The following is an 18,925-nucleotide window of genomic DNA, read 5'->3' on the forward strand; positions in this document are numbered from 1 at the left end:
TTTTCCCCCATATGAAAGCCGTGGCTGAAGGTCTTTCCCTGGTCAGGTGACCTACTCGAGCCCATCAATGCCAAGCAGAGGTCAGATAAGACATTTTGCTGATCAGACATTTCCCAGTACAGTATCTCTGCCCTCGGCCCATGAAAGTGTCCCTAAAAAGGAAATCGGTCAAACTTCACGACAAGCAGCTCCGACAGACGGGAAATAGAGGAAGTTGAATGAGTTGAAAGGTGGCTGCGCGTTTCGTGCTGCTGAACTGCCGAGTCATCAAAACCTCACTGAGCGGCGGGAGCGACGAACTGCTGACGAGAACCTTTGGTGAATTCTTTCTTTCCGGGTTTTTTTATTTTTTTGTGCACCATGATGAACAGATCTTTCCCAGCAGTGTCGGCGCGCTGGGAGTAAAAAAATACTGAGGTCATGAAGAGTTGGTGAAATCTTGCGACACCAAGATAAACACCACATTTCCCAGGAACTGTCAAAATCATAAAAAATGTGAATTTCCCCAAACCAACTGCCTCAAAGCCGTCAGACATTTCGATGAAGAAATTCTGAATCCTTTCATACGTTTGACAATTTTCAAATTCCTGGAAGTTTTTTGACAATTTTACAGATGTTTCCAGTGTGTAAATCATGGATCTTGATGAAAAGTGAAATAAGACATATTTAGGGGACAATAAGTGTTTGCAATTTTTGTAGCTGAATTGAATTTAAGGGGATTACACTTGTTTTATAAAGTAATAGTAAAAATAAACTATTATTACTGCAAGAATTTTCTGGAAATTGTCATTTCAATACTGGCGTTTCTTCTTTTGCATTGAAATGAGGATGTGGAATAATCACACTAAAGCATTATAACCAAACCAAACAGGAATTATTGTAACATGGGGAGTTTTCAGCTTCACTTTAATTCAGTGGCAAATCCCCTTTAACAAGACAACGACATGGAACATAAACATAAGTGATGAAGAATGGGGAGGTCCAACCGGGGCCGGCTTCCCATTTGTCAACAGTAAGGTACATAAAACATGACAGACAACAAAACAAAACACAAAAAAATAATAAGCGACGACAATAATACATTTTTAGACATTTCAGAGTTCATGTTGGAAATATCAGGGACCTTCATGTCTTAATACAAAATCTCCCAAAGCATCAATTATACTCATAATAATAAAAAGCTTTAATATACAGTTTAGTAATACTGCTTCAATTATAGTGTGCAAGAGATAAAACGTTCCGAAAGCAGATTGTGCAGAGCAGCTGTGTGTGTGTGTGTGTGTGTGTGTGTGTGTGTGTGTGTGTGTGTGTGTGTGTGTGTGTGTGTGTGTGTGTGTGTGTGTGTGTGTGTGTGTGTTACTTAAAATAACAGTAAAACATTTTTGGGAAATCCCCTTGCTTCTTGTGTCAGACTGAACAAATGAAAACATACAAAAGTGATTTTTGGTTTTAAGATCAACTTTACATATAGAACAAGTAAATCAAAAAGCTTTGGAGTTGGCAATGTTTTTTTTTTACACTTTTGATTGACCATCACAACAAGAGGATTTACCAGAAATGACAAACTATTCCTTTAAGGTATCGAAGAATAAAATCGGACTCCTGTGGACTCTCTGCAGCTCCCCCTTCTGTGCAGCGCCCATCTGTCTGTCAAGTCATCCAATGCATAAATAATTCTGCTCGGTGAGGAACCCACGAGGTGAGGTTGTGCCAGAAGCTCCCAGTATACCAGCTCCTTGTGAGATCATGGGTCTCTCTCATGCTGTAATGGCAGTCTGGTGGTTGTCGGGTCTTTCTAACCCTTGTTTGTTTTGTGTTGCGGTCACCAAACAGCGCGAGTAGAGCCACATCTCCAGCCTGTAAGAAGTAAGTTTAATGTACGCTTCAAACAAAGCGCTTGTCGGTTCCTCTAACACCGTCTGAGACGACCTCCTGTCACAGCTTTCCAGCAGCAGACTGTGAGGAGACTACGTTTTATAACTTTCCACTGTTACACCCAGTTTAGTGGGTGACCGGACAAGTGTGTCACTTTTCACGTGCAACACATTCAGTCTAACCTTTCGTGTGTAAACGTTGAAAACAGTTTAAAGCAGATACACTTTGACTTTCTGAGGTATGAAGTGAGGACTTCAGTGAATGTGCACATGGCTTAACTTTTTATCGGCTTGTAAACTGGTATTTGGTGTGATCACTGTTCAAATCAGACAAATCTCCTCCTCTCTACATGTTGCGTTTGGCCCGGTGTGGAGCGGTTTCTAAAAGTTTGCTTCGTTATCTTCTTTTGAATGATTCGTCGCGTCTCGATGACAGCAGACTCCTACTTCCAGTGTGACCAGTAAGAGCCGGGACTCTGAATCCATGTGTTGATTATGCCTGTCACATGACGACTCCACCTGCCAATCAGCTCCCATCAACCACCAAGGTGATGATGAACAGTCACCCAGCTGTTCCCTGTCGACCAATCAGCCGGTGAGCTCCACAGGAAGTTCCCGGCTGCACAGTGCCTCCCACTGGCGAGCGAGTAGCGAGATCAGCCTCTCTCTGCTGTCGGCTCCTGGGACGAAGACGCACCACTGGACCTCACCCTCGGCCCCCCCGCCAGCTCCGCTGCCTCTGGGCAGGGCTTCTTCCCCTCCTGCCGCAAAATGGTCCATGGTGAGGTGGCAGAGCAAGTCAGGACCGGGCAGGTCATCGAACACCAGTGTCAGAGCCTGAGGGTACGTCTGGTAGCCCAGCAGGACGCGGTCCAGGTCCCGGATCCTTCGGGCCTCACACAGCTGGTACCGCTCCCTGCAGGAGAACATGATGAGGAGGATGAGGATGACGATAGACATTACGGTCAATGAACATCACTCTGAAAGGAAACAGCTTCAATCAATGGATCCTATTTTTCTTCTTAATCACGTTTAATGTAACAAAAGAGATTTTTAATGCATTAACAAAGACATTTACCTTCTCATAGCGTGTCGATATGTAAAAGTGTGTCTCTCCAAAAGGTCAAACCAGAAAGATTTAGCCCTGATAGGAGCTGTTAGTGAGTTACTTGTAAATAATAAATATACTCTGATTAATATGCATTTCTTTCTCTGCCACAGTCTGCAGTTCTTCCTCCCAGTGACTGACTCAATGCTTCACCGCTCTGTTTTCAGGCTTCAGTGAATATTGATTTAAACTGGGGGTTTTTTTCCTGAGGGCTCTGGGTCCCTGACTGAACTGTCTACACATCACACTCAGTATCTCGTCTGCCAGTCAGTGTCTCCTCTTCTTCCTCTTTTCGTCGAGCAGACACACGTGAGGGAACCGTGCTTTTTTTTGGTTTTTCTTCCAGGGGAATCGTCTATGTTTAATTGATTTTACTGGTTTATGTGTTTGATGTGAGGCTGGAACCAGTTCGGCTCTTCACTGACTCACTTGAGCTGTTTTCAGACATGACCACCGGGTAAAATTTTAAAGTTTACCCAGAGTTTCCTTTCACACATGCACAACACAGCGGGAGGTTTTCTGCACAGACGCGTCCACAACAGCATCAAATCCTCTGCATTATTCAGGCGAGAGGTTGAGCAGCCGGCTGCAGCAGACAGAGACAGGAAGTGACTCTGCTGCGTAGGTCATGTGATCGTGTTTACAACACCCTGTCACCATTCACTCTCTTGACATCTTCTACGTGTGTGTTGCCGCTTTTTCACTGGGACGTTGTTCACTTTTTGTTTACTTCATTTTTGCTGTCTCACTCAGACATTTGCGGAGAAAATACAGAGGATCTGCGGAGTCCAGTGAATGTCTGAAAGCTGCTTTGGTTGTATACAAATATTTAAATGTGATTATACGGGGGAGGGGGCAAGGCTTCACATGTGCTCACCTGGAGGGAGGTTCTTTTGCGAAGTCCGGCAGAGGATGGCTGATGTAGTCCTCGTCCAGTAGGAACACGTCGGTGCTGGTCAGGATCAGGGTCCTGGGCTGGAGAACGGGAGACGGGGCTGAGCCTGAAGTGGAGGAGGCCCCTGAAAGGGTGGAGCCTTGGCTGGGAAGACTGCTGGGAATCTGGACCTGTAGGAAAGGAACAACAGGAAGGAGAAGGGAGGAGATATCATCAGTGTTCCAATGAAATCTGCAATAAATTATTTTGACCACTTGGGGGCAGTTAAAACAATCTGTGAACACACCAGTGAAATTATTAACAAACAAATACCCCTTGACATATCTGGCATATGGAGTGTCTGAGTCATCAGCAAGAAAATAACCCTCAACTAACTTAAAGTATTAAACTACAGAGGAAGACAATCCTTACCTGGAAAACCAGCAGATAGAGCAGGACATTAAAGGAGCGTGATGATGAAGGCGATGCACTGCCCAGAGTCTTCCTCTCTGCCACAATGAAGGTCAGGTCTCCCATCTCCTCCTCACTGGGGTAAATAAACTTCACCCGGCTGCTGTGGACCAGCTCGTAGTTCTGCATCTTACCTGCAGGAGGAGACAAATTTACAACAGTCATCAGCTTGATAAATCAGACAATTTGTCTTAACTGTGTACACATTCTATAATAAAGACAATAAATCCAAATGATTGAATTGAAGGGGACAGCTGGGTCTTTGTGGGGGTATGTTCTCTACTGAGTGACATTATAGTTTGTCTCTAATATGGTTTTCTCCCAAAAAGTTACATTGATAAAAAGACTTTCTCCCTCACTGAAGAAAATTCAGATTTGAGATAAACACATAACTTTTCCCCTTCAGCAGATCAATACTGGTGCATATACAATAAGCAAAATGTCCTTTTAGTGTCTGGGACTTTAAGGTAGGAGGTTAAAAAAAGACATCTAATCTATTTTCTGTAGCAGCCTGGCTACCTGTGTTTGTGTTGGTGAACTGGGAGTAGAAGTCCTGATCTGATGGCTCTGGAGGAGGAAGCTGCTGCTGCTGCAGACTGAGCGCTGACATCAGCTCCTGAAGAAAGACGCCCGTCCCATAACTGTCCCTGCTGAGACAGCACACGATGTGATCGGCTGAACGACCTACAAGGAAACCAGAACCATAGAGAGACGAGAGAGTGAATCATTTAACAGCAGTTCAATATTCAAACTAATACGAGCTCTGCAGACACTGGGGGCAATGTGTGTGTGTGTGTGTGTGTGTGTGTGTGTGTGTGTGTGTGTGTGTGTGTGTGTGTGTGTGTGTGTGTGAACCCACTGACCTACAACTCTGAAGTACTGGTCGAAAAGTCCAACATTGACAGACAGCAGCTCAGACAGTCTGATGGACAGACAGCAGCACAGACACACATCTGGATCTCCAGAGTCTGTTATCTCCAACACTGACGGACACAGAGGGATCAAAAAATACGTTTAACAAAACTGAAAGTCGACCTCTTAGGCTGTAATGTTCACCACACACCAGAATACAGATCTTTCTGTGTAAGGGGAATCTGATGTGTGAATATTGTCACAGTAAACTGTTTGTATCCAACACTTGTTTTTTTTGTGAGTGCATACAAATGGCTTAATATGCTAATATTTTCTGACTGTGTTCATCCTACCTGAGTGATGACCGAGGGTGGAGGCGGAGTCTTCCAACAGGAAGTAGATCGTGTCATTGGAGAGCAGCAGACAGCAAGTGAGCTCAGCCTCTGGAGACTTGTAGAGAACCACAGACAGCCACAAGACCTGTCTCACCTCCTCCGCCTCAGACTTACATAAGTAACACAAAGAAAAAGAAAAATTGAGGTGGAACATTTTAAATGACAGCACAACAACATGACAACCGTCTGAAGAGCTTGAAAAAGTTTAAAGTGACCAATGCAGTGGGAGAGAAGACTTTCTTTGAGGTGGAAGGAAGTAAAATGGAATTCCAAGACAAAATGGCACAAAATATCTGGTTCCAACTTTTTTTCTTCTTGTTTTCTTACTCTCTTTAACAGTAAAATGACTCTTTTGGTTTAAAAAACAATTAATCAAGACAGGGAGCAAAGGAACACAACTACCTGGCTGTGTGTGTCCTACCAGTGCTATATATTTGTGGAAGAAGGCCAGCAGCTGCTGTCCTCTGAGGCCAACCAGGAGCTTTAGTCCTGGGGAGAGACCTGGGATGAGGTGAGGGGACGGCTGGTTCTCCTCCAGCTGGAGATGAGAGGAGTCCCAGCTGAGGGGGAGGAGGGAGGGGCGGAACAATTTCATTTTTCATCACTACACCGGTTGGGAAATTATCTGTTAGACTCCATTGAATGTTTATGTCATCAACGAGAGCCCTGATAATATTAGTGCATAGAGTGTTGGTACAGGGTCAAACTGGGACACCCTGTACAACCTTAATCAAAATACAACGGAGATATTAGCATGCTACTCTACAGCTGCTTAACAGAAACAGTGTTTTAAATTCTACCTGCTGGAGTTGTGTGATTTCCTGCTACAACAGCACTGGTCTCTCGATGTGCATCGTTCTGGAGACACAAACATTTGTCAAACAAGGACGTCACACTGGGAGAAGAAACCAGAGGAGACACAACTAGATGACTCAGTGAGATGAGACCTGGTAGTTCCGAGTGTATAAGCAGGTAGTTGGTGTTCACCATGTGTATGTTCTCCTTGGTGTGGACAGGTTTGGGCCAGGGCCAACAATTTCAGCCCCTCCAGAGAGCCTCTCTGCTGGCTCAGCTCCCCCAAGAAGGAGCTCCTGTCCTGAGACAGAGGGAAGAGCAGCAGCAGCCTCTGATTTCCCAGCAGCAGCTCCACGGTGTGACTCTTCCTGGACACAACATGATGGACACGTGATTGACAAGCAGGGAAACTGAAGTACACAACAAAAGGATACATATAAGATTATAAAATGTGTAAGAATCAAAAGTGCTTTGTGTTAAATTCCATCAATAAAGTAAAAGGTATATTTAAAAAAAACGGATGAAATAAATTTGCATGTTAACAATATTATTGCCATTGAAAAAAAACTAAAATTAAAGGAAGCAAAAACAAATGAAAAGTGTAAAAATTAAAGGAGGAAACAAATAATCGTAAAATAAAATATGATGAAAGGGACGAAAATTGGTACCAATCTGTTGATGTAATTAATTTCGACTAACTTTCAATTATTAAGTTGAATCAGTTAAATAACAAAATTGCATAAATCACTCAGCCTCAGTACCTCTGGTGGTGGTTTGGGCCGAGGCAGGAGGTGTAGCTGGTTCTGCCCCCGAACCGAGGAGCTCTCTCTCTGGGATGAAGCATCACTGAGCTGAGGGGCACACGGACTAGTCTGCACCAGGAGGAGGAGGAGGAGGAGTGATGGAGGTCAGCGTTGCTCCTTTCTCTCTCTGCCAACTCTCTGAAGTCCATCTTCAGAACCCAGAGGTGTCGGTGGGTGAGGAAGAGGAGAGAAGGGAGGCTGGGTTCGTCTCTCTGGGATAGGATGTCCAACGGGAGGGATTGTGTGTCGGTGGCAGAGTCGGAGGAGGATGAGGTGGGAAGGAGGTGGGCAGGGTAGCCTCCCTGCGCTCCCTGACTCTCCTCTAGCTCCCAGGAGTTGATGAGCGAACGGGGGAGGAGCTGAGGAGTACTTGGGGGCTCAGGGTCAGTGTTGGAATCTGCAGCCTGGAAAAACAAGTAGGTTTTGTTTTCACAATAAATATATACATATTGACCCAATTACTGGGTGAACTGTGTCGTATAACCTGTGCAGTGAGTTGGATCTCATCCTGCTCTCTGACCTGCACCAGCGCCGTCAGCTCGGTCCTGGTCTGCCGGAGCTCCTCAGCCTCGGAGAAAATGTACCAGCGAGTTGGACCAGACCGGAGCCCCAAGGCGAGGCAGCAGTCAGGGAGCTCGCCTCGGAAGGACAGCAGGAGCTGGGAGTACGGCAGCAGGAAGTCCACCTGCAGGCTCGACAGCACCTCCTTCACAGGCAGATTCTGCTCTAGGTCTGAGGAGAACAGGAGGACAAATCGTTTATAACCTTCAGTTCTGGTTTTCTGCAAGAATTTGTTACAAAATGTGATTTGATCTTTCTTTAAAATCACATCAGAAGATTCAGCAGACAAATATAAAAAAGGGGCACAGCCTTCATGTTTGTTGAGGCTGACTGTGTGTTTACCTGCGTCCTGATTGGTCCATGAGAAACTATTTGATAGGTGCAGTATTCCCAAGAGTCGGTCTGTCAGCACCAGGCACGCCTCCCTCTGCTCCACCTCCTCCTCTACCTGAAGGCAGTAGCACCACAGAACCCTACTGATGTGCATCTCCTCCTGCTCTTCTGCACACGGCTCCCCCGGGTGGCCGCCGGGCTCCTCTGCAGAAGGAACAGTGAGCGACATAGAGGAGGAGCAGACCAACTCCTCCACAGAGTCATCCAGACCCATCTCAAAGTATCCGTCCCCGGAGCCGGGACTGGAACAATGAGAATAAAGGAAGGAATCAGGAGTCATTCTTTTGTTCTTTAAATAATTAATGTCCTTCTGGTTTAAGAATATTTATCCATATACCCGGTGCAAACTTCTGAAAATCCAAGAAACCATTGGAGGTTTCTGGTTGAATTACCTGGGACTGTCCAACTCTGTGCTCTCCTCATGGGACTGAACCTCATTGCATTCAGACCTTGTCACATCCTTCCTCTCCTCCTGCTCGTTTCTCTTCTTCTTCTCCTCTTTCAGAGTGGCACTGAGACACTGAGAGAGGTGAGTAGTGAAGTCTTTGTTGGAGGAGAGGGAGAGCAAGTGAGAAGGAAGTAGAGGACACCAGGTGGCGCTGCACGTCGCGCAACTAATTTCAACTGGTCGGGAGGAGGAAGAGGAGCAGAGGCAGCTGGAGCACAGAGAGAAGGAAACAGGGATTAATTCAAAACTTTGTGTTGTGTCCTGAATACAGAAGAAAAACCTGATGCTGTTCTCCACTAGAGGGCAGCCGCGTCTCCTGTTGGACACATAGTGAACTACATGTGCCTCCATCTTGAATCTGAAGTGTATTTGATCAGAGTTTACTAAGACACATCCATACAGATCAGAATAAATACATATATTTAGTCCTGTTTTAATTTGACTCAACACACAAACATCAACCAAAAGGGCTTTAGATAAAAGTGTCTGCATTTAGAATTGTTTGCTTCTATTATGGAGGAAATATGTTATTTGATACTGACCAGACAGAACTAGCAGTAGCAGCAGCAGCGGCAGCGGCAGCAGCGGTAGTAGTAGTAGTAGTAGTACTGGTAGTAGTGGAAGTAATACTTGACGGAGCGCCACAGTTTGTGTGTTCAGTCAGACAGACAGTCGGTTGTTGTCTCTGCAGGCAAACACATTAGGCAACATTAGAACCCAGTTGACACAAACATAAAATCTCATTCTACCTGCAACTATAAACATCATGTGCAGTGTCGTCCTTTAGCTGCACTTAAACATTAAAACACTAAATCAAGGAGAATGTCCAGAAAATTGCGTCCAATCCATTTTCTTTCACATACGAAGAACGCAGCAGGAAGTCGTGTTTTCTTGTTTACAGTCTATTCACACCCGCGTCAGCCGTCATCTCCAAAAGCTCTCACATCTCATTATCTTGCCAATACGACATTTCTGTCAGCGTCTTCTACGTTAATGGCCCCTTTTTAATATCTTGAAATATTTGTATTCTTTTTGTTTTACTGTCATGTGAAACGATCTCTCTCACTTGGACATGCTCCAGACACTTTACTAGGGGGCTGGCAGGGAAATGTCCACAGCAACGGACTTTTGTGTTCTCGCACGCAGCCCCTCCAGAGCTCGGTGCATGTCTGAGAGCAGCGTAACTCACTTACAGTGACCTGGGTGGGTTCAGCAGACGGGAGGTGTGTGTTGGTGTTAAAGCTTTCGGGGGGAGGTGCAGCGGCCACAGGAGGGAGAACACTGGGGGAAACTGCAGCTTCTTCTCTTATCGTCACTTCTGAAACAGGAAACCAAACTGTGGTTAAATAACAGTGATGATCTGCAGAGAGTTGAGGGATGTGACTTTGCTCGGGGCTGATGTCATTATCCTTGCAATGATTTTGACATTTTTGCCACATCTTATGAATCACAATCATTTAGTTAAGTTAGTAGAGGTTAGTAGTGAGAATTAGCAGATTGTCACGTGACCTGTAGTGAAACATTAGTGAGTATCAGTCGTTGATTGATTATTCTGAAGTCCCACAGCTGTTTGTAAATCCACCACTCAATCTGTGTGTAATTGCTCTGAAATAAGTTCCCAGATGGACAAACTATGTGATCGAGACACGGTTTCTAAATAATAATTAAATATCATATTTCTGTACTTGATAATAATAATAATAATAATAATAATAATAATAGACTTGTAGATGCACCCCCCTCCCTCAGACCTGCACAGCCTGATACATACATGATTACCTTGGCTGGGGCAGGCAGCCTGCTGGGCCGGACAGGAAGAGGCGGAAGTAGAAGAGGAAGAGGAGGAAGAGGAGGTGACAGCAGGAGGAGCAAGAGCAGAGGAGCAGCAGGAGGAGGAGGAGGAGGAGGAGGAGGAGGAGGGGGGAGAGGAGGAGGAGAGGTGAGGAGGTGCAGCAGCAGACAGCCTGGTCTCCTCACTGATCTGACGAGAGGACAGAGAGGAGGAAGCCTTCAGAGAGCTGTGTCACCTACATCATCAACCTGATCACGTCCTAAAACCTGCAACCGGCGGCTCCATCGGCAGCAGAGCAACAGTCTGCCGCACTTTATAAAGACCTGCTCCAGTAGCACAAGTACATGTATGAGGTTCTGTTGAAATATGTAAACCAAACTGAAGTTCAAGAGCTAAATCTCTGTGCTGAAAGTGATTGTTCTGTTGTAAATCATTGAAAACATTTGTGATCAGTGTTATTTCCTGCTGAGCAGCCTCGTAAAACTTCAGGAAATAATAAAAACAGCCAAGTACGACAAAGAGGGCCCAGTCTTCAAAATAAAGGCATTTGCTGCTTAAAAGTTGGGGAAATTAACACTTGAAAAAAAATGTGTTTAACTTTTCAGTTTGGTCCATGTCCCATCCACCAACATAGAAGAGGTGGTGCTTTCATTACATGTCAACACTGCAGCTGATGTGAAAATATAAAAAGATCTGATCATTGGTCTGCAGCTGCTCTGACCCCAACACACACAGATAGCTGATAAATACAAGCTGCTGTGGTGACTGGTGTGATACGTGTTCAGGTTTCATAGATATGTGAGTGACTAACATGTCAGAATCACTAGGAGCCAGATCTACTGATCTCTGATTGGTCCAGGATCAGGTTAGAATCATAAAACCACCACAGCAGATGTCGGGGTTAATCAATCTGAAAACTATGATGATAGAACGCGACACAGTTTCAAGAATGTGAATTCAAATGTCACAGTCAAAGCGGCGCACAACATGAATGAATCTCCTCTGATAGTGTGAGTGATAAAACTAAATATTCAGTGCTGAGAGGTGAGATCATCTTAGCTCTGCTCTTTCACAGTCTCAAAGACATTCAGATTTTATTTATTTATCTACACTGAATACATGAATAAAAATGAATCACTTCTTTAAACATTTAAGATTTCCATGTATTGACCATATTTCCATGTAAACAGATGTTGCAGATTTACTGACGCCTGCTCTTTCTTTTTAAGAAACCTTTTTACAATAAATACACATATATAGGAGTACAGACAAAATCAGAAACTTCTAAAATGAATTCACTTCAGTGTGACCGAGTGTACCTTCTTGTCGCTGCTGCTCATCCTGTCTTTGACTTCTTTGGCTTTCTGAATGGCTTTCAACACCTCCACTGTGTCCAGCTCCTTCTCTGTCGTCACATTACTGTCCAGACAAACCTGACGCAAAGTCACAGGATAAATGAATGGATAACAGTTGTATAACTTATCTGGTGACAGTAGTGATATTATATATATATATATATTAAAGTATCAGCAATGTCACAAATATCAGCAATTGGAGCAACAACCCTAACACTGTCATATTAGAAATACACATAACGGTAACAGTACGGAGAGAAAATATGCTAAGGTTGCCTATGTAGTAGTTCTACAGGTGTAACATGGACAGTGTGGTGGTTGTAGTGGTGATTACCTCTGCTGTAGTAGTAGTAGTAGTAGTAGTACAGTAGTAATATGAACAGTGTGTTGATGGTGTTCATGTACCTCTGCTGCTCTGTCTCCAAACTGGGCCAGCACTTTGGTTCTGTAGTCTGGGATGATGCACATGGGATTACTGGACAGGTTTAGTTTCTCCAGACACGGCAGAGAGCAGATGTTCCTGATCTCCTCCAACTGAAAACATTGAAACATTCACGTATCACTGAGTCAGTTGTTAAATTCAGCATTCAGGAGACTATAGTAGAGCAATGACAGAAAATGATCAAATAGAGGTTATGTTAAATGAAATACTCAGTTTCCTTCTTTTTTTATAATAGTACATTTGACACCATGTTTTCTTTCAGTTCCTGTAATTATAAGAATGCACAAAATTGACAAAACACAGTAAAACAATATCAGGACATCCTCAGTGTGGTAACCTGGGCGAGCTGGTTGTGGCTGAGGTCCAGGTTGACCAGAGAGTAGAGCTTGGTGAGGCCGGTGAGCCGGTCCAGTTGGTTTCCAGCCAGGCTGAGGGTTTTTATGTTGCCCAGACGGGTGTGAGCAGCCTCAAGGACCCGCAGGCTGTTATAGGACAGATCCACGTGGACCAGGTTGTACAGGTGCTGCAAACACAAAAACAACTAGTTCTGTACTGTCCTTTTCAGAACAAAAAAACACATGTTCTTTTGTTTTATAGCACTATAAACTCAAAACATGACATTTGAATCTGGACTCATTGGGGGAGACAATCATCTGACACTTAACAGACCAAAACATTATTTAATTTATTTTGAAAATACTATAATATTCTCATTTCAGAACTAGAGATGTTACTGAGAGTGTCTCTACTGAGCTCACGTGTTCACATACCTGGAGATTTTCCACTGAGGTCAGCTGGTTGTGACTCAGATCCAGAAACTCCACTTGTCGAATCAGTTTCTACAAACAGAGAAAAATTCAGTGTCAGCACCAAGAAACTGAAAAATGGAACGTAAACGTTTTTGTTGTTCGTTTATTTACACATCCAGAGGTTTTAGCCCAGTGTCATGACACAGGACAGTTTGCTCTGACCTCCAGATGTAACATCTCGCTGACCAATCGGTGTTGACAGAGGAGCGGGTAAAGGTCTGCACAGTATCAATGTGCATCTTTAATTGAACACAAGCAAATGTAAAATCATCTTGAACTGCAGGACGCCGACTGATCAGCTGTCACAACTTCTTGGTGATTTACAGGATTTAAAGTTACTTAAGCTCATATTATATATTCATCTCAAAAACTCCAAATTTATATCGTCTAACAAGTTCAGTTGCGTGTGTGTCTCACCACTGAGCTATCGATGGTGCTGATGCTGTTGTGGCTCATGTCCAGCGTGGTCAGGTTTTTCCACACAGGGATGACAGCAGTGACGGGACAACCAGACTCCGCCCCCTCAGGCTCCCACTGTGAGAACTCGCTCGCCTCCGGGACCAGGATCGACTGGGGGACATCATAAAGATCATAACACATGTACATCAGTGTACAACACACTTTAAACTGCATAAACATGCAGCACTGTTTAAACTTAGCTTTACCGTCATTGTTTCCGAGCAGTGGTGGATACTCATGGTCGCCAGACTCGACCTCAGAGAAGATAAACCTTGAATCTGCTGCGAGCTGCACTGACTGATCTGAAGTCAGACACAGACACACGTTAGGATTTTCTTCACATATTGGCAGAATTCAAGTTCATTTCTGAACCGCCATCTATTGTCCTAGAGTGAACATGAGGTTTGTTGAGGCAGAAATCCTGCATGTGTACAATGTTGAGGACAAACAGACAGTTACCTCAATCTGCAGCAAAGATTTGAAAACGGACAGGTCGAAGGGGAGACTGTTCTCCTGGATGTTACTGGTTCCAACTGGACCACTGGTACCAGAGATCTGACCAACAGAGACGAAACCAGTGAGAACATTCACCACCTCTGCTGCTAAAAAGGAAAAAACCAGTAGAGTGTACGATTTGGATGTGAATGAAACAAAGAGATGTGTGACCTTGAGGTATCGCAGCCTGCACGTGAAGTCGAGGATGTGTCCGAGGTCGGTTTTGGCGTCTCCATTGCAGCAGGTTGGTTTGGCCAGACGCAGCTGCTGAGTTACGGAGTAAAGCTGCAGCGGGTGGAGAGAAAACACCTCGCCAGCCTGCAGCAGCTGCTCACCTACAGACACACACACAAACAAACAGAGGTGTTACACTGTGCAAGATTTCATCTGAACAACTGACATTTTTGTCGGGAAGTCAGTTATGTTGACTTCACCTGCAATGTTTTTTATACGTTGTTTAGTTATATTTGTGTAAAGGCCACCAACGGTATGACAAACTAACAATTATTTTGAGGAAAGTTGAAAGATGCAGCTGAGACTTGTTCAGCTACAACAACCAAGCCGTTAAAACGGCTATTTAAATACAAAAAAGGTCTAATGATTTAAAATGTATTTAACATAGTGAATAAAATCTGGTATGTTATGTCAACTCAGTTTTGATTTCTGGAAGACATGCAGCCTTTTTACTAATGTCCACTTCATATACACCCAAAGTATATAATTTTATATGTATTGTCCCTGATGAATAAAGTAAAGTAGAGTCATAGTGCGAGGGCATCTAGGCTCACTGCACTTTATATCTTTACTCAACAAGAGTGTATAACAGTTCTCAGTAAGAGCCTCTGCCTTTGGGAAGCGTCAGCACTGCGCTGAGGTAATTTCATTAACAGTTCTGGAAATTCTAGATGAGAGAAAATGGGCCACAGGAAGCGAACCTTTATGGAACAGCTCCTCAGCCAGTGCTGCTGTGATGCCGTTGATTTCCTGAAAGAGATAAACAGTCTGTTAAAACCTGGATTCAACAGAGAGTCAACCATAGTTAATATGTTACTGATGTTGCCTTTCATGATTATGTTTTTCCAACACACTGTTTAAAAGATAACTTCATCAACATTAACAAGAGTTCAAAGGACTTTTTAGATAAAGTGATGATATCCTGGATTAGTTAAATCACATTTAAAAACATCTGCAGAGGCCTGAATCTCCCTTCAGACATTGAACAACACTTCAACGATTTCCTTCAAAACCATGTTATGGTTAAATAGAGTTAAAGCATTGAAGCATGTGAACAATAAACACCACAATGTTTCTCTGATTATTTGGACTATAAACGTCTGTGATTTTCACGTGTTGATCATCTCACATCATATGAGCAGGTTTCCCTATTGGCTGTTTACGCTGCAGCCTCTGTGAACACTGCTCTGTTGTTCTGTCCTCATCATATGATCAGTCACTGACAGACACACATCCTCAGTCTACTGCAGAAACTGATCCGGAGCAGAGATTCTCAGCCTGGAAGGAAATCTGAATCTACTACTAAAAATAAACCTGTGTGAAGTGTTCTCTCACTTCTATTATATCCTATAAACACACCAGACAGTTCCTGCTACTGTTGACATGACTATCATGCTGCACTTCATAGAAGAATCTGAGCTGAGACTCAACTGAGGTTAATTAAATTGAACTTTATTACTTTTTACCTGTTTTTTACTGTATCTTACCATCAGATCAGACATTTATGTAGAAATAAGAGTTCAGTTAAATTAGTCAGGTTTTTCCAATTATAAAAAAAAAGTGTTGTATTATCTATTAAATGTCAGAAAATAATGAAAAACAAAAACACATTTTCACAACCTTAAGTTGCTTTAACAATTAAAAACGCAAACGTGGTCAGTTTACACAAAAAAAAGCAAATCATCAAATTGAGGAAGCTTTGACTAGTGAATGGTTGTTATTCTGCTTTATAAAGACATGGACCTACTGACGGACTTTCAATTCAACCAAATTAGGAGACTCACAAGAGACAGTTTCTAGAGAAAAGACTGTTGTGTCAACAGTTTGAGAAACACCCCTTCCTGTTTCAACATGACATTGTGTCCATGCACAAATCCAGCTCCATTAAAAAAGGCTTTTTCCCAGTTTGGTTTAACTGGGATGAACCAGAACACCGACTGTGAGCCAGAACTTATCGCCCAACATCAGTGTTGGACCACATTAATTATCATGTAGCTGCATGGGAGACTAATCCCTGCAGCCAGGTTCAAAGAGTTGGAGGGGCTTCAACTTCAAAGCCAGGCTACAATGTTAAAAGTGTCCATATACATTTGTGCATGTTGTGTACTTGCTTGCTGCAGTTTCTGACCAATACTCGATAATAATAAACTCACATAAAGGTGAAAGTGAAGGAAGGAGGCGAGCGGAGTGGGCGTGGCCTGTGGGAACTGCTGCAGCAGCGTCTGCAGGTACAGCTCCAGCTCCTTCTGACGCCGCTCCACCAGACTCTTTGAGTTCTTTCCCAAAATCTTTTTAGGAGGAAGCAGCCGTCGGTCAACCTTCTTTTCTGCCGCCAGCTGGAAGGAAACACAGATCTAGATTAAACCAACATTTACTTTCATCATAATGTAATAATCATTTAGATAATAACTTTTGGACTGTTGGTCGGTAGTTTCTGGGGAATTGTGAATTGTCTTATTTTTTGAGTAATCAAATAAATGGTGAGATTTATTGAGATTAAAAATAACCATTCATTGTAAATCTAGTCTGGTTTGTTCGCGCCTCATTTCTGGGAAGTTTAATCCCAAAGTCGGAACCACCTACTTTCTGTTCCATTTTTTGAACTCAGACTTTTATGCTTTAGTAAATTAAACACAACTCAAAACTATTTTACGTCACTATTACATTTGATTCAGTGTTTTGTGCTCTCGCTCCAACTGAATTCAATTCAAGAACACACGGTTTGGTGAAACTGCTGAAGTTGAGTCTCTTACTTTCTCGTGCAGGTCGTGGAAGTCACTGTAACGGTGCTTCACCGTCCATCTGTGCTCTCCATCCATCACCTCAATGATGTAAACCTGAAACACCAAATAGCAAAAGATCAAGAGAAATCAAAGACCATCTTTGATCAAACATGCAAGTTATATATATATCACCATATATACACCCACCTCTTGTCAGGCAAACATACGTTTTAAAGGAAAGAGGAATGGGAGGAAGATTAAATAGTTGGATCTGTTCTGAGATCAGTCAGAGTCTGAACTTATTGATGGTCTCTCAGCTATTTCCTCACTCATCAAAGAAATCATTAATTCATACACTCGCTATATTTAATACATGTTTAATAAAGTCGGTGCAAACACTATCTTTACTTAATTTACTTACTTATCCTACTTCTATGTTATTTAATCAGGCTCTGGTCTCCCTCCTCATACGCTTGATAATTTTTATACTTCACTTGATTTTTTATACTTATTTTTAATCTTCGTTATTGTAACTTTGGAGCAACAACTGCCACAGTTATTTTCTGTCAGATTAATAAAGCTCTATCTTGTTTTTTTTATCTTGCAAAAATCTTGTTTGCTCAAATAACTAATATTCATGGAATAACCTATTCATGGAAGTCTTGATTTTTATCATTTCAAATCCAACTGTTTCATTTTCCAGGTACAAAAACAGACTTTCTCTGAACTTGTGGTCAGAAACACTATGTTAGTCTAAAGCACAACTTTGTACCGCTTCAGTTATTTATCGTTAAATCAGTATTTATATTTGGCTTCAATGCTCTGCCTCGGGTTACTTGTGTCCTTCGATCCCCTTGTACTTTAGATATTAGTATTAGCACAGTACTTCTTCACAGTGACAGCTTGTAGTAGAGTTGTGCTGGTTAGACTTTCATCTCACTGCATTGTCCTTATTATCTTTCTATCTTTCTATCTGTGGGACTCTGGACTGTCGCTCCTGTTGAACAATCGTGTGTTTTTTTTAAACAAACCCACAATGTGTAAACGTACCGCAACACAACATTTGTACCGTGTACACGAGAGATATCGTCCCTGACAAAGACGGAGGGAGCCGCGGTGAAGTGTGTGAACTTCAGAGGAAACGATGGGAACACTCTGTCACAGTTAGCATTAGCACGGCAGCTAGCTGTTAGCTTGTCTGTTTTCCTGTAAATAACCCACCTCCGGGAGGATAAAGACACAAAGTCCGCCATGCAAATAAAAAACTAACAACTCAGCAATATGTGTGTGTGTGGATGAATTATCACATCTCTGGCATTAGCTCCCGGTCACTTTGACACAGCCGAGGCTAGGCTAGCTCCGAGCTAGGCTAAGTGACGTGAGGCGGGACGTGGCTTACAGTGTAGTTCTCCACCAGCTCCGAGCCGACGACACACACTTGTCTCTGCGGCAGATCCCGTGGGAAAGGCCCGGGCTCCATCCTGGGACCGAGCGGGAGAAACACCCAGAAACACCCAGAAACACGTCCTGGTAACACGGGTTGGGAGGATGTGCAGCGTCTTCCCTCCGCTAGCCGCCGCCTCCCGACGCCATGTTTGTTGTGATGCTGACCGCAGCAGCTGATTTCAATTTAAAAACAACTTTATTTACAGGGACCATCGCGATCAACGCATTTTTTGTATTATTGTTTCCTGTAAAATCTCATTTCTTTTCATCTTTTATGGCTCATACGACAATAAAGAGTCAAATTAATCTGTTCTCATATTTAATACTTTCCTTTTAAAACAGAAAATATAGAATAAAACGACTTCTTGTTGTTATTATCAAGCAAATATCACCTAAGTTCATCATACAAATCATAAGTGGAAACTGAATTCATGAATTGTGGTGATATGACTACGTGTTCTTGTTTTTTAGGCCTGAATCTGGATGATATGGTCACAAATATTATCAAGATATAATTTTCACATGAGTCAATATCAATAATTATCACAATGTCACAGTATTATTATTTATTTTTAAGTTTACAGACTGACATTTTA

General features: G+C 43.0%; 1 protein-coding gene across 4 annotated transcripts; it reads right to left on the reverse strand.

The window, feature by feature from the left end:
• Positions 1-888: 888 nt before the first annotated feature.
• Positions 889-18,486, reverse strand: nisch (nischarin). 4 transcript variants are annotated; one of them, XM_047339384.1, is made up of 28 exons: positions 18,283-18,486; positions 16,914-16,997; positions 16,314-16,496; positions 14,862-14,910; positions 14,098-14,261; positions 13,891-13,986; positions 13,638-13,733; positions 13,390-13,542; positions 12,934-13,002; positions 12,501-12,686; positions 12,127-12,255; positions 11,686-11,799; positions 10,354-10,555; positions 9,768-9,892; positions 9,117-9,259; positions 8,519-8,782; positions 8,076-8,368; positions 7,693-7,904; positions 7,131-7,576; positions 6,562-6,737; positions 6,375-6,432; positions 5,996-6,134; positions 5,533-5,683; positions 5,191-5,310; positions 4,847-5,011; positions 4,289-4,461; positions 3,860-4,047; positions 889-2,790 (listed from the first exon to the last, which is right to left on the reverse strand). In XM_047339384.1, the coding sequence occupies exons 1-28, from the start codon at positions 18,361-18,363 to the stop codon at positions 2,463-2,465; spliced, it is 4,587 nt and encodes a 1,528-aa protein (XP_047195340.1). In that variant the 5' UTR covers positions 18,364-18,486; the 3' UTR covers positions 889-2,462. The 4 variants fall into 4 exon arrangements, with proteins under 4 accessions (XP_047195340.1, XP_047195339.1, XP_047195341.1 ...); XM_047339383.1 differs by having other exon boundaries at positions 7,657-7,904; XM_047339385.1 differs by lacking the exons at positions 889-2,790; positions 3,860-4,047; positions 4,289-4,461; ... (1 more) ...; positions 5,191-5,310; positions 5,533-5,683 and having other exon boundaries at positions 6,522-6,737; positions 7,657-7,904.
• Positions 18,487-18,925: the final 439 nt, after the last annotated feature.

This window comes from Hippoglossus stenolepis, chromosome 3 (genome assembly GCF_022539355.2).
Source record: "Hippoglossus stenolepis isolate QCI-W04-F060 chromosome 3, HSTE1.2, whole genome shotgun sequence".
Classification (NCBI taxonomy): domain Eukaryota; kingdom Metazoa; phylum Chordata; class Actinopteri; order Pleuronectiformes; family Pleuronectidae; genus Hippoglossus; species Hippoglossus stenolepis.

Bases quoted from the DNA above. Each gene is read 5' to 3' on its own strand.
- nisch (XM_047339383.1), bottom strand. From the start codon at position 18,363: ATGGAGCCCGGGCCTTTCCCACGGGATCTGCCGCAGAGACAAGTGTGT. The intron at 11,800-12,126 runs GTACATGAACAC...ACTTTGCGTCAG, and splicing joins TTGGAGACAGAGCAGCAGAG to GTTTGTCTGGACAGTAATGT. The intron at 6,738-7,130 runs GTACTGAGGCTG...TGTTGTGTCCAG, and splicing joins GGCCCAAACCACCACCAGAG to GAAGAGTCACACCGTGGAGC.